The sequence below is a fragment of the Rhincodon typus genome, chromosome 8 (genome assembly GCF_021869965.1).
Source record: "Rhincodon typus isolate 14 chromosome 8, sRhiTyp1.1, whole genome shotgun sequence".
Lineage (NCBI taxonomy): Eukaryota > Metazoa > Chordata > Chondrichthyes > Orectolobiformes > Rhincodontidae > Rhincodon > Rhincodon typus.
In genome coordinates, this window is record NC_063339.1 from 51620177 (window position 1) to 51645649 (window position 25473).

The 25473-nt window shown below is 38.7% G+C and overlaps 1 protein-coding gene across 1 annotated transcript in view; it reads left to right on the forward strand.

Annotated features, from left to right (window-relative positions):
* The window catches only part of LOC109930362 (protein only RNase P catalytic subunit), a 66813-nt gene extending 44701 nt beyond the window's left edge, over positions 1–22112 (forward strand). Inside the window, exons 4-8 of the mRNA XM_048600422.1 lie at positions 5598–5707; positions 9219–9336; positions 13690–13838; positions 18801–18996; positions 20968–22112. Coding sequence (XP_048456379.1) covers positions 5598–5707; positions 9219–9336; positions 13690–13838; positions 18801–18996; positions 20968–21099 — 705 coding nt within the window. The 3' untranslated portion in view covers positions 21100–22112. The remainder of the gene's footprint in view (positions 1–5597; positions 5708–9218; positions 9337–13689; positions 13839–18800; positions 18997–20967) is intronic.
* The last annotated feature ends 3361 nt before the right edge of the window (positions 22113–25473 follow it).

Below are 25473 nucleotides of genomic sequence, written 5' to 3' on the forward strand. Positions count from 1 at the left end.
AGACCCTTCTTCAGAAAAAAATTTTTCTGAAGAAGGGTCTAGGCCCGAAACGTCAGCCTTCCTGCTCCTCTGATGCTGCTTGGCCTGCTGTGTTCATCCAGCTCTACACCTTGTTATCTCAGATTCTCCAGCATCTGCAGTTCCTACTATCCTTGATGAGATGATACTTGACTTGCAAGGAAAGGCTGAGCTTGCTCTTATCAGAGTTTGCAGGAGTTTGACCTTATTGAAGTGTATAGAATCCTGATGGCCTTGACAAGATGGATATTGGAAGGATGTTTCTCTTGAGGCACGATCTCAAACTAAGTGGGGAAGAATTCTTTCTCCTTAGAGTCGTTCTTCTGTGGAATTCTGTTTCCCAGAGTGCTATGGAGGCTGGTCATTGAATGTATTCAAGGCTGAGTTAGGTAGACGTTTGATCAATAAGGAGTTAAGGGATATGTATAGATCTTGGCATATAGGGACTATTTCAAAGTTTGAACATTATACTAAAACTTGGTGTCACTGTAAACTGTAAAGAGGACAGTTGGTGGAGTGGGTGGATAGGTGGCAGCTGATGTTCAATGCAGAGAAGTGGGAAGTGATACATTTTGGTAGTAACGACAGAAAACATAACATAAGGAGTATAATTGTAAAGGGGGTTCAGGAGCAGAGGGAGTTTGTGTAGAATTGAAGGATGCAGGGCGGGTGGAGGGAACACTTAAGGTGATACTGATGCTTGGGGCAGCTACTGCCGAGGCGCAGTGGGGAAAGACCACCGTCTGAGGTCTTCCTGCTGAAGTTAATTGGGGGTCCGTTCAGTTTATCAGACTGTGTTGGTGCCTCAAGTGCATGTAAATATAGCCTTGTATGTGGAAGAGATGCCTTTGGTTTTTTAGGATAGAGCCAAATTCAAATGTTTGTTTGTTTACTCGATATGCTACCCGTACAGAACCAAACTACGTTTGTGACAATGTATGTATACAAAGATTTTTTAATGTATAAAGTTTGAAATATAAAAAAAATGCTGAACTTGTATAGGACACTTATTAGATCTCATCTGGCATATTGTGTGCAGTTCTGGGTGCCACACTGGGAAGGATGTGAATGCAAAGGAGAGAGTGCATAAGGAATTTTCAAAAATTGTTCTCAGTTTGAGAAATTCCAGTATTCAAATAGAATGGAGAGTTTGGGACTGCTCTCCTTGTAGCAGAGTAAGAGGATATATGATAGAAGTTTTCAAAATTATGAGCTATTGTCTACACAGAATATATAGAAACATAGTATTTGCGCTCATAAAGGACCAAGAACAAGAGCTCATAGGTAGATTCAGTTGGAGCATTTCAAGAGGGCATTGGATGATTATTTAAACAGAAAAAATGTACATGGGTGTGGGGAAAAGGCAGCAGAATGGTATTAAGCCATGATTCTCATTTGATGAGTTGGTGCAAACGTGATGGGCCGAATAGCCCCTCCTGTGCCGCAACATTTCTGGTTCACTATTCATTAATAGTAACATACGTCGCAGCCATACTTTTTCTAAATTGAATTGTTTTTAGCTGACAATCTACTTAAATTTTATGACTTGAAGGGAATGCAACTGACTTACTTTGAATTATCTCAAGTGGAATTTGACATTAAATTGGAGTTTTAAGAGCAGTATAGAAAAATCACTGAAATTATAAAACATTGAAACATCTTCCCCTTTTATGCTTCTATTTTAGTCTTTCCATAAATAACAAATTGGTATCCAATTTAAATTAATAATCTCTTTTTTTGTTTTTGAAAACTTCTTGTTTGTAAGAACAGCATAGTCATAAAGTAAATTGAGTTACATTGCTGTTACATTTTTGTTTCACATACATTCTATTAAAACTAAACCCTTTCCAACAAAGGAAATGATTGTAGAGACAAATTTGGACGATAGGAAGGGAGGGAGGTAGAGGGTAGTAAAACAAGCATTACCACGTGGCTCCTCCCAAACCATACAACTCAAGAACCACATTGCATGTTACTGACAAATAATTTATAACACTGCATTTGCAGACACACAATGGTGGTTTTCAAGCTTTTCCTTATATTGATATGTGATGTTGAACATTGCCAGGCACTCTTGGCAAAACTTTTCTGAAAGACAATGGTAGCTAAACAGAGTCTGTATTGCAGAAGATATTTAGTCATATGAACATAGAAACATAGAAGGTAGGAGCAGGAGTAGTCCATTCGACCCCTCAAGCCTGCTCAGCCATTCATTATGATCATGGCTGATTACCAAGTTCAATATCCTAATTCTGCCACAGCTTTCCCCCCGCCCCACCCCGGTATGTCCCTTGATCCCTTTAACCACTAGAGTTACATCTACCTGCTCCTTGAAAACACATTTTAGTCTCAATTACTTTCTGTTATAGTGAATGCCACAGGCTCTCTACTCTTTGGGGGAAGAAATTTCTCCTCCTCTCAGATCTATAAGGTATATCTTTAAACCATGACCCCTGGTTCTGGACTTTCCCAATATAGGGAACATCCTTCCTGCATCTAACCTGTCTAGTCTTGTTGGAACTTTATAGGTTTCTGAGATCGCCCCTCATTCTTCTGAGGTCCAGTGAATACAATCTTAACCGTCTCAGTCTCTCCTCATGTCAGTCCTGTCATCCCAAGAATCAATTAGTAAACCTTTGCTGTGCTCCCTCTGTAGCAGGAATGTCCTGGCTCAGATAAGGAGATCAAAACTGCCACGGTATTCTAGATTTGTCCTCCTCTATGTGTGTATAATTGCAGCAAGACATCTCTGCTCCTGTACTTGGATCCTCTTGCTATGAAGGTTGACGTACGGTTTGCCTTCTTTACTGTCTGCTGCACCTGCCCACTTACTTTCAGCAGCCGGTGTATGAGGATACCCAAGTCTCTTTGAACCTTTCCCTCTCTCAATTTACAGGTATTCAAATTATAATCTACCATCTTATTTTTGCTACCAAAGTGATAACCTCACATTTATCCACATTGTACTGCATCTGCCCACTCACTAAAGCCATGGAAATTACATACAAATAAGTTGCAAATATGGAAATCTGATATTGGAGCCCCTAGGATTGAGAGATTATAGTTTGAAAACTTTTATTATGAAGGACTTGGTCCTCAAACAAATATAGTGACGTATAAGTAGGAACACTTTCTCCTAATCTGTGGTCCTTCATTAAGGAGATATCTGCACTTTTCTTCAAATTATGCAGGCAAATTATCAGTCAACTATGAAGTGAGTCACTTTGAATCTTTATACTATATGTCCAAGCCAAGTGTTTTCCCCCCAACCCCCACAACTATCTCTGCACAATAAATAAGTGAAATAAAATTATTTCCAACCTTTTGCTTTGTTATGTATATGTATCTTCTCTCTATTTTTATTTCCTACATCTAATTTCCACTTGTTATAGGTATGATGGTCTGAGGCTGCTGACAAAAAATGATGGACATTTAGGGTGTTTAACAAGAAAGGTTACCAGAAACTTCTGAGATTAGGACAATAGGGGACAGTTTGTTAGAGATATGGAAGAAACATAGAAACCATACCAAGAATGTTATGTTATTCTTAAAGCACAAGATGGCAGAATTGTCCAATACCTTTGTGTGCTGTCATATGGGTTTGTCTCTACGATCCCTCTTAAAAAAGTGATCTCTGGGATCTTTTCTGTTTGCTCTGGAATGACTGATTTCACGTGATCACTGGCATGAAAGGTGCTTGGTTTGGAAGATTCATTTGAAATAAAGTGAGATGAATGTGTGAATCCTCTGGTAAAGTGAGTTCTGAATGCACTGTACAGCTGTGGAACAAAATGTTCAATATCTTCTATTTATCATTTTCCATGAAAAATATTTCATGCGATTGATTTTTTTAATCTACCGATCTACAATGAATCAGATATGAAGAGTAAGAAAAAGTCAAAACCTGTGAATTTCAAAGTGAGTTTGTGTGGCAGGGGATGAAAAGCATTGGGCAAAAGAGGAAACCGTCATTCCCTCTGCTTAATTAATATTTTGTGACACTGCATCATGTGTGTCAGTCTGAGAGGAGGTTCTCCTCCATCTGACTTTGAGCACCAAAACCCTAGAACCACTCTTGCTCTGGAGTCTACAAAGTTATTTAAATGCTTCTCCTGCTATTGCATCACATTGTAAGTTTGTGAGAATAGTGGAGGAGAAATTACCATATATTGAAACAAGCACAGTTGTACAATGATTCATTTTCAGAAGGCTGTGTTGTGTTCCTGAATGTAGAGTGAATCATATTTTAAATTATCTTAGTTATATTCAAATTCAAAAGATAAATACCCAGTTCTGACAAGGGGCAAGCCATTTCTGAGACTAGTTCAAAATTACCAGCATTTAGGTTGTAAAATTTGAAAACCAAAAAAAATGATAGGATGCTTTCTTAATTAGTAAAGTAAAACTGTACAGTGAGTAAAAGTTAAGTTGTATAGCAAGCAGTTTTTTCTTTCATTGTAAAGGAATTTACAGGCCTCTCTAATTTCTTGAAACTGTGCTATGTTTTTGAATACTTTACATCTACAAATCATAGAACAATTTGAATCATTTCATATGTAAAAAAAACTAGGGTATTTCTACTGAGTACGTTAGTTTGTTGTCAAAAAGAATTATAATGCAATTTTATGGAGTAGATTTATGCAGATTCGGTGCATCTTAACAATATGATACTAGGGTGCAAAGCTCACACTATAAATTTTGAGTTCGGTTTCACTAGAGGTAATTGCACAGTTTCAAATGGGAGTTTCTTTTTCACATGGTCACCATGTAGGTACAGACCATCTGCACATGGATCTTCCAAATCAACATTTATTTTACTTGGAACTTATTTGCAACTCCTGAATTTTTTTAAACTCATTTTTGTGCTATGCACTTCTCTGAAGCAAAGATCCTTCCTGCCTTCAGCAGCTTTTTGCAACATGTGGTGCAGCCATTACGTAATTGAATAATACAACCAAACGCTTCCTAAAGCTACCAGGTTTGCTTAACAAAATTGTGCTGCGTGAAAATAAATGAATTTTTAGATTACATTAAAATTGCTGTTTGGAAATCTTTGGGATTACTTCCTTTGACTTTCACCAAACTTTCTTGATACATCAGTAGTTTTCTTTTGAAAAAGTGAAAAGTATTTTGTGTTGGTGAACATTATCTGAATCAAATTTGTAAATTTAAAGCCCATTTGACATAATTTGGGTTGAAATGTGAACACAGTTCTGATAGAATAGAATGCTTTGTACGAGATATTGAAATGTCTATTTTACAGCTTCAGATCAACATTAAAGATCCATGGCATCTTTTTAAAAGAAGGAGTGAATTTCCCAAGCATTTTAGCCACCTGTCTTTTCTCAAATGGCACCAAAAACAGCCAGATGAATTACCCATTCTTGAAATTTTTAGGGAGAGAAATTATTTTGCAAATTTTTGTCAGTTTCCCCAGGGGCTGGCATACTGTGGGCTACTTCCAGCGCAGGTCACGAGGCCTTCCTCATTGGTAATGTTTGAAGAATCATATGTGGGTTTTGCTGGTAAATAAGCAGTGTTATACTGACAAATTTTCCCCTGTAAGATCTTATGTGCAGAATAGCTACCAAGTCTATGTAGATAACAGTAACTACAGTAGTTTTAACTGGAAAAATATATCAAGGTGCTACAAAACCAATCAAAATGAAATGGATTCTAACAAAATGAAGTAAATATTAATTGAGGTGACCGAAAGTTTGTTTGAGAAGGTTCATTTCACAAAAGGCTTTAAAGGGGAAATAGAAGCATAAGACAAGAAGGATTGAACAATAACTCCAGACTGTGGATTTAGGCATCACCAGTGTTGGGATAAAAATGGGATGTGGTGAAACAATCCACAAAACAATTTTACCAGAACTTTGAATACAGCTGAAGATAGAAAGACTGACAAAATGAAGGTTGACAAAGTGGCATGGAAAGGATTTATATAGTGTACCTAATGTCTTCCTGCTGCAATCCAGTTTTGCCAACTGTAGGAAAGCTGACAATAGCTAACTGCTCAGAATCCAAATGAGCCACTTTGGTGGACCATTAAGGACCTATTATTTACTTTACAGGCATTTTTTCCCATGTTGGAGGAGCCTACTGTCACTACCAGGTTAAAGACTGGAGGTCTCTCCACAGGCTCTTAGGGACAGGCCTCCAATGCAGGCCTCTCCAAGGCACACTGAGATGCCACCTCAGTCTTCTTTCACCCCAAGCTATGGCTGCTGTCTGTAAGCCCTCAATCTCCATTCCACCCCCGCGCACGCCTTTTAGTGGGGCTAGCTCATGTAACCTTTCCTAGAACACTGCAGCATCATCCTACAGTTGCAGCCTCAGCAATGGCACTGTTGAGCTTCTCATTCTCTAATTGCACTGGCAACTCTTTGGGCTGGTGACTTTTGTAAAACAGTCAACAACAAAAATGTGGCCATGGGTCCCATAGCCGACAAAAGTGGAGAGGAAGGGAGGGTACAGTATCTCTGGATCTTTTTGAAAATATCAATGCCTGCAAATGATTCTGTGACCTTTCTGCATACCATCATTTAGGACCCTCAATCCTGGCTGGAAGTAGCAAATATTGTCAATACAATCATCTCCAGAGAAGGCTGACACACGTAGAGGGCAGTTGAAGTCAAGTCGTACCCCATTGCTAACATTAGCTGCTGTATTCAGAAATTTTTAAAGGTCTCAAGTCTTCTGTGGATAGTTGAGTAGTGGGTAGTCAGATGGTTGGGTGGTTGGTGCAGGTCAGTTGGGCGGGGATGGCAGTTGTCTTTTGGGGTGTTGTTTACGTCAATTAGGGATATAGTTGTGTGGGGTTGCTGCTTGGAGAAGGTAATCAGGCAGGTAATAGGTCAGGTGAGGACAGTAGTCAGGACAGGCCAGTGGAATAGGTATATACAGTGAGGGTGTGGTCAGATAGTGTAATTTCGGTAGGGAGGGAGGATAGTTGGATTAGTTGAGGAATTTTGGTTTGGTGGGTTAATTGGATGGGGGTGGTAATGAATGAGGGGTGTGACCTCTTTGGCACCCTGTTAGCTTGAGTCTAGCAAATCTGAAAATGACTCAATTATCCTGAATAAAAACCAAAAGAACTGTGGATGCTGTAAATCAGGAACAAAAACAAAGTTGCTGGAAAAGCTCAGCAGTCTGGCAGCATCTGTGAAGAAAATATCAGAGTTAACGTTTTGGGTCTGGTGACCATTTATCCTGAGTTTGTTTCCTGCTCATGAACTCATCCGCTTTCCTTGCAAATATTATTACCCAAACCCTGAATCTTTGCAGCATTGAATACTTTTTTCTTTCAATTGGATATCATCTTAATTTCTGTAGACAGTCATTTCTAGCTCATTCCTCTCATAGTCTTTACTCGCCTATTCCTTTCTCCCTTTCTAAACATAATAAAAAAGGTTAGTTTAATAAAGAAGGACAAAAGAGATTAATGTTTGGGGCTGAGGCAGGGAAAAGTCTGTTGGAGGTTTGTCTAGGTGGGAAGGAGGAATTTAATGAAACCATGACAAATTTCAGCGATTTTCTTTGTAAAACGTGTCTTCAGACATGTTAGAGATTCAATAAGAGGTTAGTTACATGCAGGTTTTATAATATTTCAGTGCAGTTAGAACTATCTATCTCACGCTTTACACTTGAAATCCTGTAGATAAATAACAGTAATATCAATGGCTAATCAGTGAATGCATGGTGTACCACAGCTTTAACGTGCAAATAATTCAAGTCACATTTCTGGAACACGAGAAAAGCTGATTATGTATAAATACTATGTGAGTTGCTTTTCATTTAATAATGAACATTAGGTATCTCAGCAGATATCACTTTTAGTATTGTTCAGCTGTTTCACAATAATGATTAATATACTCAGAGTGTGACTGCTGTTCAAGCTGAAAGAGTGGTGGTGGTGAGCTGCCTTCTTGAACAACTCCAGTCCTCGGTCGTTGAAATCCCCGCAATTCTATTCAAGGGCAAGTTTCAGAACATTGACCAACAACAGTATAGAAATGGTGACCTAGTTTCAAGACAGAAAGGTGTGTGGTTTTAGAAGGGAACTTGTAGGAGGTAGTCTTCCCATACCTCGGCTGGCCTTGTCCTTCTAGATGTTGGAGGTTGTGGGTTTGGAAGGTGCTGCTGAAGGAGCCTTGATGAGTTACTGCAGTGCATCTTCTAGATGGTTGATCCGATAATACTAAAGTAAGGACTATCAATTTTCAACTTCTATTATCTGAATTTCATAACCAAGACCTTTAATGGATTAAAAAAAGTACTGACTTATAATGTGCACAGTGGTCACGTGATGAGGTTGAGCCAAGCTCCTGAAACACATGTGAGATGAATAAAGACAGTCTGAGCTAAAATTAACATTTTGGGTATTTCTAATCAACCTGTTCAGAGATGTTATTGCACACCTCTGTGGCAGGTGATCAAAAGGCACTGAAACTCAGTCAGGTATGAAGAAATCTTTGTCTCCTGTTTTTGATTTACATCTTTCTGGAATTTTCTTATCTTGGGATGAAAGTGTTCCGCAGTTACCCAGTTTATAAAAAATACAGTGCACAAGTGAATTGCGTTTCAGGAAAATAAGATTTGGGCAGGAGAGAAAAAGAAGATGGACTGGTAACATCAAGGACTGAAAAACTCCTTCAGTCCATGTTTCCTTTTCAACATTTTGAAAGACAGCACCAGTAATAAAACAAATGGGAGAAGCATTCCTTTCGCTGAGAACTCAGGAATTCTACAGGTTTTGATACTGTTGAGGATTCGAGGTATCCACGAAATGGCTGTGGACTCCAATTCAATTATTACAACTCAACAATTCTGAAAACTTTTTAAACTACATATTTTTTATCTTCCTTTTATACTAGACACTCTCACCTTTTTAAACGTCATACCTGTCTGTGTGTTTAATGTCAGTTTCTTTTCACTTAAGAATACAAGCTTGTAAATGCCTCCTTCGTTTTGATCTGGTGAACTGTATTTTAATTGAAGTGTGATAGCTCCATACAAAAAGAATTAAAAGTAGTTCTCACGACTAACTTTGGGGTTTAAATAGAGAGGAACCAGTTTACCCCACCTCACCTGGTCATCATATGGTACACATTGCTCTTATTATCTGTCAGTGGCAACAGGAATTAATGTTTAAAATGGTTGATGAGATGCTATTGAAGTGGGCTGTCTTATCCTAGGTGGTGTCAGGTTTCTCGACTGCTGTTGGTATTGCAATCTTCCAGGCAAGTGGAGACTATTACACAAATTCCTGACTTGTACCTTGTAGATGGTGGTCTGGCATTGGGGAGTCAGAAGGTAAGTTACTCACCACAAAATTCCTAGCCTCCAACTTGCAATTGTGGCCAAAGTATATATATAGCTGGTCCAGATCAGCTCCTGGTCAATGGTAATCCCCAAGATGGGGGATTCAGTGGATGGTAACACCAATGAACATCAAGGGGAAATGGTTAGATTCTCCCGTGTTGTAGATAGTTATTACTTGCAATTCTATGGCACAAATGTTACCTGTCACTTATTAATCCAAGCCTGAATGTTGTCGAAGTCTTGCTACTTATGAACACAGACTTCTTCAGTATCTGAGAAGTTGTGAAAGGTGCTGAATATTGTACATTTGTCAGCGAACATCCCTTCTTCTCACTTTCTGTTGGAGGAAAGGTCACAGATGAAACAGCCGAAGATCATTGGTCGGAAGACATTACCCAGAGGAGCTACTGCAGTAATGTCCTGGGATTGGGATGATTGACCTCCAACAAACACAACAATTTTCTTTTGTGCGAGAGATGATTCCATCAGTGTAGAGTTTTCCCCAATTACAGGTCATTTCAAGTTTTCTAGGGCACCTTGATGCCACACTCTGTCAGATGCTTGCACATATCAAGGGCAGTCACTCAAAGCATTTCTGGAGTTCAGCTGTGTTACCATGTTTGGACCAAGGCTGTAATGGAGGAACAGATGAGTGGTGCTAACTGAATATATACTAAGCCTCAGTGAGCAAGTTACACACTGCCTGTGTGGAGTTTGCACGCTGTCCCTGTGTCGGCATATGTTTCCTCTGGGTGCTCCGGTTTCCTCCCCCACAGTCCAAAGATGTGCAGGTTAGGTGGATTGGCCATGCTAAATTTCCAATAGTGTTCAGGGATGACTAACTTAGCTGGATTAGCCATGGGAAATGTAGGGTTATAGGGTAGGGGGATGGGTCTGGGTGGGATACTCTTCGGAGAGTCAGTGTTGACTTGTTGAGCCAAATGGCCTGTTTCCACTCTGTAGGGATGAGAATAGACTAACAAGCAATAAATGGCCAGGTTGGATTTGTTCTGCTTTCTCTGGACAGGACATACTTGGGTAATTTTCCCATATTGCTTGGCTAGATGTAAATTTTTATAACAGTACTGGAACAGTTTAGTTACGAGTGTGGGTAGTTCTTGATCACAAGTGTACAGTTCTACCAGATATTTATCATGGCCTATAGCATTGCATAATCCAATTCCTTCAGCCATTTCTTGATACTACATGGATTAAATCAAATTGGCTGAAGACTGGCATCTGGGGACATCAGGAAGAGCCTGAGATGTATCATCCACATAGTACATCTGGCTGAAAATGGATGCAGATGTGTAAACCTGGTCTTTTGGCACTTAGGTGCGAGGTTCTCCCATTGTTGAGGATGCAGACAGCTGTGAAACCCCCTCCTTTTAGTTTTTTAGGTGTTGAGCACCATTCATAACTGAATGCACCAGGAGTGTAGAGCTTAGATCTGATGCATTGGTTGTGTATCACTTGCCCGCTTCTATCATATACTGCTTCCACTGTTTGGCCTGCAAATAATCCAATGTTCCAATATTGAAACAACCCAAGATAAATGTTGTAGTTTCATCAGGTTGACACTTTCTGAAGAAGGGTCCCGACCGGAACGTCAACTTTCCTGCTCCTCTGATGCAGCCTGACCTGCGCTGCTCCTCCAGCTCCACACTCTGTTATCTCCGACTCCAGCATCGGCAGTTCTTACTATCTCTTTTATTTTTAATTATGCCTCCTAGCACACCTGCCTGCAATCTCCTTTGAACCAGGTTAGTCCCCAGCTTGATGAAGAGTGGAAATTATGCTGGACCATGTTGTTCTAGATTGTGGTTGAATACAGTTCTGCTGTTGTTCGTCCATAAAAACTCACGGATACCTAGTTTTGAGTTGTTAGATCTGTGCAACATAATGGATGGTGTCCTAAATTAAAGACAGGACTTCATCTCTACAGGGACTGTGTGATCTCCCATAAATGTATAAGCACTACCACTACTGTCACGGATAGATCCATCTATGATGACCCAATTGTTGTAGACTAAGTCCAAGTAGATTTTTATCCACTTGTTGGTTCCTCGCCATCTACCACAAACCCGTTCTAGCAGCTTTGTCCTTTAGGACTTAGTCAATAGTGGTGTTATGGACATTGAAATCCTCAACCCAAAGTTCTCTGTGCACTTGCCACAATCAGGGCTTCTTCAAATTGGTGCTTAACATGGAAAGGGCTGATTCATCAGCTAAGGAGTGTGTTGAGTGAGGTTTTAAAACGTCATATTGAACTCCATGTTAATGCTATTTCTCCCTCCACAGATGCTGCCAGGCCTTATGAGTTTCTCCAGCACTTTCTGTTTGAACTCTTTTTTTTACTGTGTTCAGTTTATTTGATGTAAATGTTAATAGTAACATGAAGTCAATTTAGCAATCAGTGCTTATGACCAGATTTACAATTCTTTCTCAAAGCAGAAATATTTTTTCAATTCTTTCATACGACTTGAGAATCTCTGGCTAAGCTAATTTTTATTGCTCATCCCTCATTACCTTTGAGAAGATTTCTAGTAAGCTGGTACCTTGAACTGCAACAACCCATGTACATTGGTACATACCACAGTGCTGTTTGAAAGGGCATTTCAGGAGTTTGGTCAAGTGACAATGAAGGAAGTAGTTCCAAATCAGGATGATATGTTTAGCTTGGAGGGAAATATGCAAATGGTGGTGTCCTAAGGCATCTCCTACTCTTGTCCTTTTAGGTATTAGAGATTGCAGGCTTGGACTGCAATATTGAAGGGAATGATTTATTGCAGGGTACTTTGTAGATGGTATGTACTGCTGCCACTGTTCATTTATGGTGAAAGGAGTGACTGTAGAGGTGTTGATCAAGCTGGTTACTTAGTTCTGGATGGCATCAAGATTCTTTTGGTATTGTTGAAGTGGTACTCTAAGTGAAGGGAATGCCATCAGGCTCTTGATTGGTAGCTCATAGCTTATTGACAGGTTTTGGAGGCCAGGAGGTGGGCTACTACAGTCTATCCAACCTTTCTTCATAGCTAAAATCCCCCATACCAAGTAACGTCCTGGTAAACCTTTTCTGGACCCTCTCCAAAGCATCCACATCCTTATGGTAGTGTGGTGACCAGAACTGTATGCAATATTCCAAGTGTGGCCTAACTGTAGTTCTATAAAGGTGGTATTATCACTGAACTGTTAATCCAGAGACCCAGGTAATGTTCTGGGTTCCTGGGTTCAAATCCCGCCATGGCAAATTGTGGAATTTAAACCCAATATAAAATCTCGAATTAAGAGTCTTACTATGACTTTGCCAATTGTCATAAAAAAACACCCATCTGGGTTCACTAATGTCTGAGGAAACTGCTATCCTCACCTGGTCTACATTCAACTCCAGACCAATTAAGCATGGTAACAGACAGATTTGAACTAACTAGTAATAGGTAACATTCACATCATACAAGTATTAGCTGTGGCTATTATTAATAATAAAAATTCCAATTACCTTCCAATTTAACCTCACTTTCACTACTGATCAGATGCTTAGCTAGAATAGTCATGTCAATATAGGAAAGGAATGAGTATTCTAAGGGCTTATGTAATAGAGAATGCAACATCACACAGCAACTCAGCACCATTCCGGATAGAATATTTTGCATAATTGTGGACCCTTCCCCCATCATTGTACTCAACATCTGACCTCTTCTGTCGCCAACACACCATGGCTGTATATGAACATTATATATGCATTGCAAGATCCTGCTAAAGTCAATTTGGCACACAAAAAGTAAGAACAGCAATGTCATGAGCCTTGGACAAATATTACTATTCTTTTAAAGATGCTGGGTCAATATTCTGGAATCACCTGCTTAAGGACTGTTGTGCTACATAGTTTAAAAAGTCCATCACATTTCATTGCAGCATCCTGAAGGAAAATAAACATCATAAACACACAGTCTCTGACTTTGATTTATACTCTGTTACAAGGTGCCATTGCTTTGCGGCTAAGAGAGCGGATTACAACAATTGAAAGAAAAGTAAAAGCAAAATGTATTTTCGTACTGGAATGCAATTGTATTTTCTCCCGGGGGGCACTATCCTAAAAACCAACAAACATTTATGTGATAAAGCTTTGGCTGTTTGTTACAGGTGGAAGTATAAGTGTTCAATATTCAGTGCTTTCCAGATGCTGCCTTTGCAAGTTTCATAACTTCCTACGTGATATTGCAACAGTGCACAGATCATATCAAAAGAATAGAAGTAATTCTACATCTGTGATGGGGATTCATAATGCTTTGTGTATTATACAACAAACTAACTTGATAATGTGTAACATGTTTTTTAATCCAGCTTCTGGATGTAGTGTCTTTCCTTGCAAATCGAAACATGCGACTTCTTGTCCTTGGACGGAAGCATATGCTGGGAGGAACGCGCAGCTGGAACAAAGGTCATATGGCTGAAATACAGAAGTATGCTGACTGCTTCTTCACAGAAAATATGTAAGTCAAAGGAGGATTTTTCATGTAATAAGCAAACAAGAAAACTAAAGACAATGTTTTCATTGCCACTTCTTGAAAAAATGAATAATTTTGACATTCAATCGTGAAAAGAAGGGTAGAGAATAATCATTTGGGTCCATGAAGCACAGCTCATCTGGATATGATATAGCTACAGATTTGTAGGGCAATCACATGGGAGAGGAACAGACCATAGTAAAACTACTCCAGTTGTGAACGGTGACTTAGTCATTCTCCTGCCTTTTTCCATACCCCTGCACATTATTTCTAGTTAAATAATCATCAAAAGCCCACGTGAATGCCTCAATTGAACTCAGTTACTCTTAATAATATACCTAACAGCAAATGTACAATACTGTGCTGACTGGATATAAATTACAATGTATTTTTTTCTTAATTTAAAAGTTACTTACACCCTCCTATAAATCATTGGTGATGATAATGTGCAGCATTAGTCTTGACACAGCCTTGTGGAATTCTATATGTGTCTAGGCCCAGTTAGCCCACTCCCAGCCAATATTTGCAACCCTTTAACAACAAGATTTCAGCCAACTTTTTCCCTCAACTGCAAAATCAGCATAATCTTCTGTAACTCTAATATCTCAAGCGAGACATGAATTAATGTACCACTGAGGCAGCTGAATAATTTGAATTCAATGAATTAAATAAAGTCTGGAATGAAAGGTTAGTACTGTATCAGTAATGGTGACCACAAGCTATCATTATCATAAAAATCCATCTGGTTGACCTAAGGAAAGGAAATCCACCATCTTTATCTGGTATGGGTTGATTCTAAACCCACAGCGATATGGTTGACTCTTAACTGCTCTTTGAAATAACCTAGCAAGCCACCAGATGATATTCAAGAAGCTAGCTCACCACCATTATCTAAGAGCAATTGGGATGGGGAATCTGTGCTCGCCTTTTCAGTGATGTTAAAATGTGATTTTTTTTCAAAAAAACCTATTAAATAGCTTTCGCTAATGCTTTGTTTCATAAGGGAGCAATTGTCAGCAGTGTTACTAAATAATTTTGTCTTCCCGCCTTCTAAGTTTGGCATCCCATTATCAAACGAAATTTTGAGTAGGCAGTTACAATGTGCTATGATAAAAAAATCATAATCTGATTTTCTTGCATTCTGATTGGAGTTGTTTGTTTTATAACAGATGACATAGATCAATTTTGCCTTCAGCTATATCCAAATATTTCAACTACTTTCCATTAATATTTCCAATTATACTGTAGTTATATTGCAACAACAAATAGGGTTAAGGATAGGGTGAATGCAAAATTAATAGCTCTTAAGTTAAACGCATGTAGAATTTGGAACAAAATTACTGACACAAGTAGAAGTTAATGTATACAATCTTATAGCCATTGGGGAGATATGTCTACAAGGAGATCAAAGCTAGAAACTAAATATTCAGGGGTGTATGACTTTTCAAGAGGACAAGCAGGAAGGAAAATGTGTTGGGTGGCTTTGTTAGTACAGTCAATCTTCTGTATCAGCAAGGGTTCCATGCCTGAGAACCCCCTCGAATGATGAAATTTGCGATTGTGGAGCTCATTAAAAATAGGTTAAAATGGTTAACAATATAATGGCTACATGACTTTTGCCCAGGGATGTTGATTTTGTTGTTACTTTGGTATTTATTTTTTGGCACAGATAGGCAAATTTACAATTTGTGATTTCGGAGATGCAGAGGATTTATTGTAAAGATGGAATAAGTACAATGAGGATACAGAGGATTTATTGTACAATATGGAATAAATATAACAGCAAATTATCTTAGATTAGATGATCCACATGGGTGGAGGTACGAAAGGTGAAGAAGACACTAGTAGGAGTGATCTATAGGCCTTCTAACAGTAGCTATACTGTAGGACAGAGAATAAATCATAAGGTAATGAGGACATGTAAAAAGTGCAGTACACTAATTTCCCCCGAGTGTTTGAGTGAGGACTCAAAAGTAGTCCTGAAAATGTCACTATCTCTGGGCTGGGGAATGCCACGAGAGGCTGAGAAGAAGCCTGCAAGCATTGATATTTCAGCTCAGCTGAGAGGGTGAGTATTGAAAACAGTATTTGCTGATGAAATAGAACAAGATTAGAGGTTGGTGGTGGGAAGAACCCAGGGGCAGGACTGCCTCAGTGAAGTCCCACCTGCTCCAGAGGTCATAGAGTCATACAGCATGGAAACAAACACTTCAGCCCAACTACTCCATGCCGACTATGTTCCCAACTTAAACTAGTCCCATTTGCCTGCATTTGGCCCATATACCTCCAAACCTTTCCTTTTCATGTACTTATCGTAATGTCTTTTAAATGTTTTAACTCCACCTACATCCACCACTTCTTCTGGCAGTTCAGTCCACACACGAACCACTGTCTGTGTAAAAAAAGTTCCCCCTCCTGTGCTTTTTAAGCCGTTATCCTCTCACCTTAAAAATATGCCCCCAAGTTTTTAACTCTCCTGCTCTAGGGAAAAGACTCTTGCTATTCATCTTATCTATGCTCCTCATGATTTTATAAACCTCTATAAGGTCACCCCTTAACCTCTTATTTTCCAGTGAAAAAAGTCCCAGCCTATTTTATAACTCAAGCCCTCCATTCCCAGCAACATCCTGGTAAATCTTTTCTGAACCCTCTCCAATTTAATAATATAGCAGGGCGACCAGAATTGCACAATACTCCAGAAGAGCCTCACCAACATCCTGTACAACCTCAACATGACATCTCAACTCCTATACTCAAAGGTCTGAGCAATGAATGTAGGTGTGCTAAATGCCTTCTTACCACCCTGTCTACCTGTAATGCAAATTTCAAAACTTATGTACCTGAATCCCTAGGTGTCTCTGTTCTACAACACAACCCAGGGCCCTACCACTAATTGTCTAAGTCCTAACTTGTTTGTTTTATCAAAATACAATACCTCACATTTATCCAAATTAAACTCCATCTGCCACTCCTCAGCCCATTGATGCAATTGATCAAGATTTATTTGTAGTCTTAGATAACCTTCTTCACTGTCCACTATACGATGAATTTTGGGGTCATCTGCAAACTTATTAACCACACTTCCTATATTCTCATCCAAATCATTTTTATAAATAACAAACAAAAATGGACCCAGTACCAATTCCTGTGGATTACCGCTGGTCACAGGATTCCACTCCAAAAAACAACCCTCCAACATCACACTCTGTCTCCTACTATAAAGCCAATTTTGTATCCAATTGGCAAGCTCACCCTGAATCTGATGTAATCTAACTTTACTAATTACGCTACCTTGTCACAGGCTTTACTGAAGTCCATGCAAACAATGTCTACCAATCTACCCTGATCAATCTTTTTGGTTACTTCCTTAAAAAACTCGATCAAGTTTGTGAGACACAATTCCCCTGGCACAAAACCATGCTGACTATCCCTAATCAGTCCTTGCCTCTCCAAGTGCATGTAAATCCTATCTTTCAGAATCACCTCCAACAACTGACCCACCATTAATGTCAGGCTCATTGGTCTGTACTTCCCAGGCTTCTCCTTAACGCCTTTCTTAAATAAACACACAACACTAGCCATCCTCCAGTCCTCCAGCACCTCACCTGTTGTTTAGGCAACACACCCATTGTTATAGATGATACAAATATTTCTGCTAGGGACCCTGCAATTTCTTCCCTAACTTCCCACAACATCCTGGGATACACTTGATCAGGTCCTGGAGATTTATCTATCTTTATGGTTCCTAAGACCTCCAGCATTTCCTCTCCTGTAATGTGAACTGTTTTCGAAACATATTTATTTCCACAAGTTCTCTAGCCTCCATTTCTTTCTCTGAACAGGCTGATTAGGAAATATCTAAAAGGTATAATTTGGTACAAATGGTTCAGTTTCTGTTTGTGTAGCATTATAAAGCTAAAAGACACACTTAAGCTAGCCCATATAACATGGGGCTAGGGGAACTGTTTTAATGGATAAATACAGACTTACTCTGAAATCTTTCCTGGAAGTTATTTCTCCCTCAGTCTTTTTGCTGTTCTACTCTCTAACAGATTTTCTGCTGTCTTAATTAAATCCCTTGGTTTACCTTGGGTGTTTGCATTGATTCTGAAAAAAATATCTCTCTTCAAAGAATTGTAAATCAATTGCAGCAAATCAAATTCTCGTCATCCAGTTATCGAAAGGATATTAATATGTTAGAGGGGCTTCAGAAGAGATTTATCAGAATGTTGCTGGGAATGGAAGGTTTGAGTTATAAGGAGAGGCTAGATGTGCTGGGACTTCTTTTACTGGAGTGTAGGAGGTTGAGGGGTGACCTTATAGAGGTTTATAAAATAATGAGAGGTATAGCTAAGGTGAATGGCGGGTGTCTTTTCCCTGGTGTAGGGGATTTCAAGACTAGGGGTCATATTTTTAAGGTGAGAGGAGAAAGTTTTAAAAAAAGCATGAGGGGCTTTTTTTTAACACAGAGAGTGGTTCATGTGTGGAATGAACTTCTGGAGGAAGTGGTGAATGTGGGTACAGTTATGTGTAAAAGATGTTTAGATAAGTACATGAGTAAGAAATGTATGGAGGGATATGGGCCAAGTGCAGGCGAGTGGGACTAGTTTAGTTTGGGATAATGTTTGGCATGGACTGGTTGGACCAAAAGGTCTGTTTCCATGTTGTAAGACTCTATGATTCTGTAAATAAATTTGGAATACAAAGATACTAATCTGTTCAGATTAGTAGATTTAGTGGCCTTTAGGCTATTTCAGGTACAGCAAAAAAATTAGGACGAGAGCACACAACTGGACTGAAAATTGACAAGGATTTGAAGAAACAACTAAATTTCTATTCTAATTGTCATTTAGTTATTCAGGAAGTGCCATTGCAAAAATAATTGCTTATATATTTACATACGTTGATTAATGTCATCAAGATTTCTTTTGCTTTCTCTTGATCTAGTTCTGAAGATGATCCTTTTTTGTTATACGCAACTATACATTCAGGCAGTCATTGTAAATTCCTTAGTAGAGACCTCATGCGGGATCACAAAGCTTGTTTGTCTGACCAGAACACCCGCAGACTGTTCTTCAAGTGGCAGCGTGGACACCAGCTTGTGTTGTCAAGGTATAATCCAGGGAAAAGGATGAAATTTGAGGTGAGAGAGGCACACTGAACAGAATTTGAGATTATAAAACAATTCACTGTAATCCATCTGACTGAAAATGTTTATGTGTTTTTGTTAAGGAACGAAGCTTCGTAAATTATTCTTACATGCATTACTTAGCTAAACAACGTATGTGCTGTAAATTTCATGTACGCGTTCTAATGCTTCAAGGCAGAGCATATGCTCAGAAGGAACTCTTGTTCTCAAAGTTGATATGAAGTGAGAAGTATTCTGATCTAAGCTCTGAAAAGATTCTTTTTTTCACATGTAACACCATGTTGGTTAACTGTCGTAGAAATGTATGTCTGAAACAAACAATAGATCTATTTTTGAAAGGTTTTCACCACATACCCACATTGCTTTTGGTTGTTATTTATATCAGTCAGATCAAATTCTTTCCCATCAACTTGAATTACCAATTATGTTTATTCGCAAAGTGCTAAAGCAAAATACCGTTTGTTAAATCATGAAATAAGAGAAGAAAATTTTGGAGAGACTCACGGGTCTGGCAACTGTGGAGAGAGAAGATGAGTTGAAATGTTGGATGGAAAGTTACAGGGGGAGAACATGATTTCCATCCCCCAGCCCGAGAAAAAGTCTACAGTCAACTGGGTGGTCTAGACAAACTCCCAGTGGAAGTTCAAACCTTCTCAGAGCTCCAGAGTGGGAATTTCCAGGGCTTATGGAATCCAGATCAAGCTAAATCTAGGGGCCCTAGACTGGGTTTTTTTGTAACTTTGGGAGGGGTTGAGGTGGGCAATGATGTCGATTTGAAGGAATCTACGGGGGGAAGGAAGAGAACGGTGCTGCCTTCTCAGATGGGGCACCCAGTGGGCAAGTGGCATGCTCCAATGAAAACACCTCTTTTCTTACCCTTATAAGCGTTTTGACGCAAAATCATGATTCCTAATCCTGCCCATCCATGCTGATTGTGTTATGGAGTGGGCAACATAATGTCGGGGTTGACTGAGCTTTTAACAAGACCATTTGATCTTTAATGATTTACTTACATATGGTGAATGGTGTGCCGATTTTAGTGCATCTCCTATGAGAGTAAATCAGGGTGAGTGGGAAGGTGGTGGGCTAGCCACACTCCCTAAATTACATGCCATTCACTCAAAACATACCAAACTTCTATTTCCAGCCTATTAACCCTCTATTCCCCAGCCACTGCCAAATCTGGTGAAGTTTTCTAATACTTTCTTTTTATTTTACAAAATCTATTTCACATGAACAGTAAAAGCTAGTCAGTTTAAATCAGAGATATTTGAAGCAGATTGAAGGGCTTCATTCCTTTCTCTCAAAAATAAACTGCGATGCAAAGCTATGCAAATACTAATACCCCTTCATCACCACTCATTACCCAAAGGAAGTTTTTCACCAGGTCACATAGCATGTAACTGTAAAGAATTGTCCTCACTGCATTTGATTTGGATAAGTGAACTGTCAGGTCCTGTAATGCCAGTATTTTATGGAATTGTTTTAGAAGGATGTGTCATTTCTGCATCTACCATCTTTTGCACCTTGCTTTTTGCTAGTGTTACGTGCTGCAAACTTTGACGTAATTCATTTTTTCTATGTTTGCTCTTTGGATAAAAGCCTAGCAACAGTGACTAAACAATGTTTGTTTCTTTTTTCTATGATTATGTCCATTCATTCCACAATAGACTTTCTGAATATGTCACCTGCTAACAAATTTAAGCAGTGGAAAACTTACTTTTGAATTCTTCTGACAGTAACAGAAATACACAATCTCTCAACAGTACATTGACTTCTAAAAACAATTAATGGGGTGTTATTCTCTGATGATTGCTTAAGTTTTCTAAACATTGGTTAAATGTTATTGCTTACATGGACTTTCAAATAATAATTTTTGGTGTGAGGAACATTATCTATTTCTAGCTGTAATAATCAGTTTGTTTTGACATTGATAGTTTTAAAAATGTATATCTTTCCCTACAGATCATACCAAAATATGACACCATAGTACAGACTTCAAGCGATACTTGGCATATACCATATGATGAAGAAGGTGTAGAGAGATGTTCCTATGAAGTTCCACGTAAATGGTTGTGTCTTCGAAAACATAACTGAAGAGAAGCAGTAGATAGAAATTTTGATGCTGCCTGTTCTCTTGTTTTAAGGAATTGTTGTATTCTATTTTTACATTTGGTATTTATTTAGTCGTCCTGGGATATTTTATTTTATTTCTCAAATTTCTTTGACATTTTCCACTTCTTCTTTTATAGTGCTGTGACTTGTGTTCTAGTATGAATTTCCAGGTGGCAATTGTCTTCTACTACTTCAGCCAAATGACCATTCTTCCTGTTTCTGTCTGGATGGTATCAGCAGCGTTTTTGAATCTGTTGATATTGTAACCAAAACTAATATGACCCCCGTAGGACATAATGTTTTTTATATATCCTACATGGCATAATGGATAGTTATAATGATCAATAGCACCTGACTCCCATTTTTCTATGTTGTTTTCTCCTTCCCTCAATTCCATCCCTCCATCAAACTCTCGTAGCTAATCAAGCAATTTAATCAGTGATTTTTAAAAATTAAATGAAAATGCTGACCAACAAAGTTAAGCCAATGTAATGGCTTATTGGATTCCATGTCAGGTTATCCTGGTAGAGTTCCAATAACTCAGTACAGATAAAGAATTCAAACTTATTGATCTTTATATAACCTAATTGCCACATCATGTACCAATACGTAACAAACAAAAACAGAGAATGCTGAAGAGATTCAGCAAGTTTGGCAGTATCTGTGAAGACAAAACAGAGTGAATGTTTTGAGTCCAGTGACGACTCTTCAGAACTGCCAGCAATTTCCCACTAGCAATTTGTTTTTGTTTGTTTCAGATCTCCAGCATCCACAGTTCTTTGTTTTATTATTATGTACCAATATGTCACTGATAAAATTTGGACATTATTTAATTGTTTGGTTACATTTTTGAATTAAGCATTCAGCATTATTTGCCTCTTAGGTTACCCAAGGGCTTCTGTGATGTAGATGATTGCCTTGCGTATGTAAATTGCATTATGTCTGCTCAACCATTTCATATTCCGATTAAAGTAGTATTCTTGCTAGTCTTTGAACTTTGCAAAACCTAATTAATCGTGGTTAGAAGTCACATGACACCAGGTTACAGTCCAACAGGTTTATTTGAAATCACAAACTTTCGAAGCACTGCCCCTTTGTCAGGTGAAGTGAAGAGAAGCATATGGGCACAGAATTTACAGGCAGAGGGGTCAGTGGGCAGAGAGATCAAAAGATCATACAAATGGTCTGAGTGGAGTGTCAACAGCTGAATAATTTCTGGCCTCTAACAAAATGATTTTTTAAGCTTCATCAAAAGCAGCAGCTATGCTTTCTTAATTCTCAATGTTACTAGTGCTTAACTTAAAATCCTTGACAGGAATTGTCTTAGGAATGATCTGGCAATGAAATCTGAAGCATAATTGTATATTCAGCAGTCTTGGAAGTATTGAATTCTACAACATAAAACAGAACATTGGGCTTATAAGGCAAGTACCATATATTTTACTGCATTGAAGTCTCCGACTTACCTACCCTTGTTTATTTCCCCATATCCTTAGCCAGACTCTTAATTATTCTGCTTAGTGCAATTATTTCATTTCATATTGAAAGGACTTCTGTTTCAATGGTTTTAGCTTCTTTCTTGATTTTACCTTTTGGGAGACCAACAGTTAGAGCATATCAGCTGTTCGAGGGATGTAGGGGCGGGACCCATTTTTAGTACCTGGTCTCATTCAACTAGAACCAGCAAGTTGTGGGAAACAAATGGCACAGAATCTCTTAATATCTGGTGGCCTGAAAGCCTCTGGGTTAGAAGCATAAACTTAATTTGGGGACCAGGAAGGGGAGAAGACTAGTTTGGCAATGGGCTAGACTATCTTTGTGAAGACTGGAAGAATAATTCTGCTGCTTCTTAGCCCCACAAAAACAATTTATAACTTGAAGGCCTTTCTGTTCTATCAGCAGTGGAATTGGTCAAATAACTAGTTCTAACATAAAAATACGTCATAGACTCCAGTGTGTATTTTTAAAAAGGCTGATCTGTGAAATAAATGTTGCAGTGTCTACGCAAAGATGTAAATGCTTTCAATAGTGTTGGTAATCTGATTATCGGTGTGTAAACTGACTGACTGCATTCTGATGCCATTACCACGTATGGTAGTACTAATTCTGGCAAATTTAATATTTGTCTCACAGAACATCCATTTCCTATTTCTTCATAGATGCTATCATCCAGAATTTGTAAGTGAACTTTTCAACAACACTCCTGAAAGACCAATTGGGCAAAAGCCTGGCCTATTTTTACATCTGTGAATAAGTAGTGCTAATAGTCCATAATTCTAACTGCTGACGCTCATAACCAGAATATGACCAGTATGCTAAGGATACTAACAAAAGGATCAAGTATGAATTCCAATTTGCGCAGGTGATTTTGGGACTGTGGACGAAATTGTGCCCGCAGCAGTTAATTAATAAGCCATAGCCAGGACCACTACTCTATTAACGATGACGAGCTGCCACTTGGCTGCTAATGCAATTAAAGGACTGGCAATATGGTAGGCTCAGCAGTGGGCACTAATGAGGTGGCCACTGTTGAAACAAAGTGTTAGGAGATATTGTTTCAAATTTGAGGTGCTGTTGGAAGGGTTTAGAAGAAACCATTTTAATATGTGTAGGCAGACCCAAGTGATCAGACGTGAACTCTGTGGCAATGGTATTAAAGCTGTAATGGGGCCATTGCTGCCAGGGACTGCTTCATAGGCCATGAAGCATCCGGAATGGCAGACATTGTGGGAAGTTATGGGAAGCTGCATTATCATACCTAGCAAATGACCAGTGCAGTGAAGGGTACATTGTAACCATGATAAAATGTGACTGTTTATAGGCCAGGAGCTGCAGAAGTGCTTCTTTGTACAACAGTTAATCTGGTCCGACACATTTCTGGAAACTGCCCTTTGAGACTTGCAGCTGAGAGTCAGCTCTGGAATAATTTAGTTTCCTTGACAATCCATACAATTTTGGGTCGCTTACATTTGGTCAAAATGATTGCACAATGTTCACTATGTTCTGAGATGGCTGGATAATATGTAAAAATGATAGGGAGGAAAATGTAGGTGCTCTCATTAATACTTCTGTAGCTGACACTAAAATTGGTGGAGTTGTAGATAGTGAGGAGGATTGTCAAAGAATGTAGTGGGATATGGATAGATTGCAGATTTGGGCAGAAATGGCAGGTGACATTTAATCCAGACAAATGTGAGGTGATGCATTTTGGAAGATCAAATTCCGGTGCAAACTATACAATAAATGGCAGAACTAATTAACATACAGACAGATCTGGGTGTACAGGTGCACAGATCCCTGAAAGTGGCAACACAGGTGGATAAGATGGTCAAGGTGTATAGCACACTTGCCTTTATTGGCTGAGGTATCAAATATAGAAGTTGGCAAGTTATGTTATAGCTATTTAAAACTTTAGTTAGGCAACATTCGGAATAATGCATGCATTTCTTCTCGCCGCACCACCAGAAGGAGTGGTAATCTCCCAACACATCCAGGTCTGATTGTGCATGTACAGTCATCATTTTTATGCACAACTTTATATCATTCACAAATTCTCAACACATACATCTTGCTACAATCTTTGAATTTTATTGATGACCATCAGTTCCTGTTGGATATCACTGCAACCTTATCCAAATATATTGAGAAGCTCTTTCTATCTATAGCTACTCAGTTGATTGTAAATCCAACATAGCAACTTATCACAAAATTCTATCTTGTAGCGGGTTCATTTTCCAGGGGACTCTTATTCAGTGTGTTCACTATTGTACATCAAAACATAACTACAATTGTAGAATTTTGAGTTTAATTTTTAATCAATATTTTACATTGTCATGGATAAAACAGGGAGGTGATTTTTTTTTTGGTCGTCCAATAATCATAACAGGTGATTTTTAATTTTTTCTTATTTCAGTTCCATTTTAAAATTGGCTACAATGGGTTTTTAAATGATGAGCAACCAACTCTCTTTAGGGTGAAAAACAAAAGGATGACTTATTCAAGAAATCACCCAGGGAATAAGCACACACAAAAATACAAAGAATCAAAAGAAGTAACAATTATGAATGACTAAAATGTGTGAGCATTAATTCACATGAATCCGAATCCAGCGAGTCCATGTCTACTGAAGGTTCTTGCAGCAGCTGTTCCAGCAGAATCCCATTTCATAGAAGCTTGGATACAGATGAATTCAGTCAAAAGCATAGCTATATAACTCTTATAGACTGGGAGTTAGTTAACATTTTAGGCAATATACAAGATTCTTCCTATAAATCAGGCTTCAGGAGAGGTTGTGATGAGAAGTAGGGTTTAGGTTAGACTGGAACTTTAAGTTATATGTCCGAATATTTAAAAACA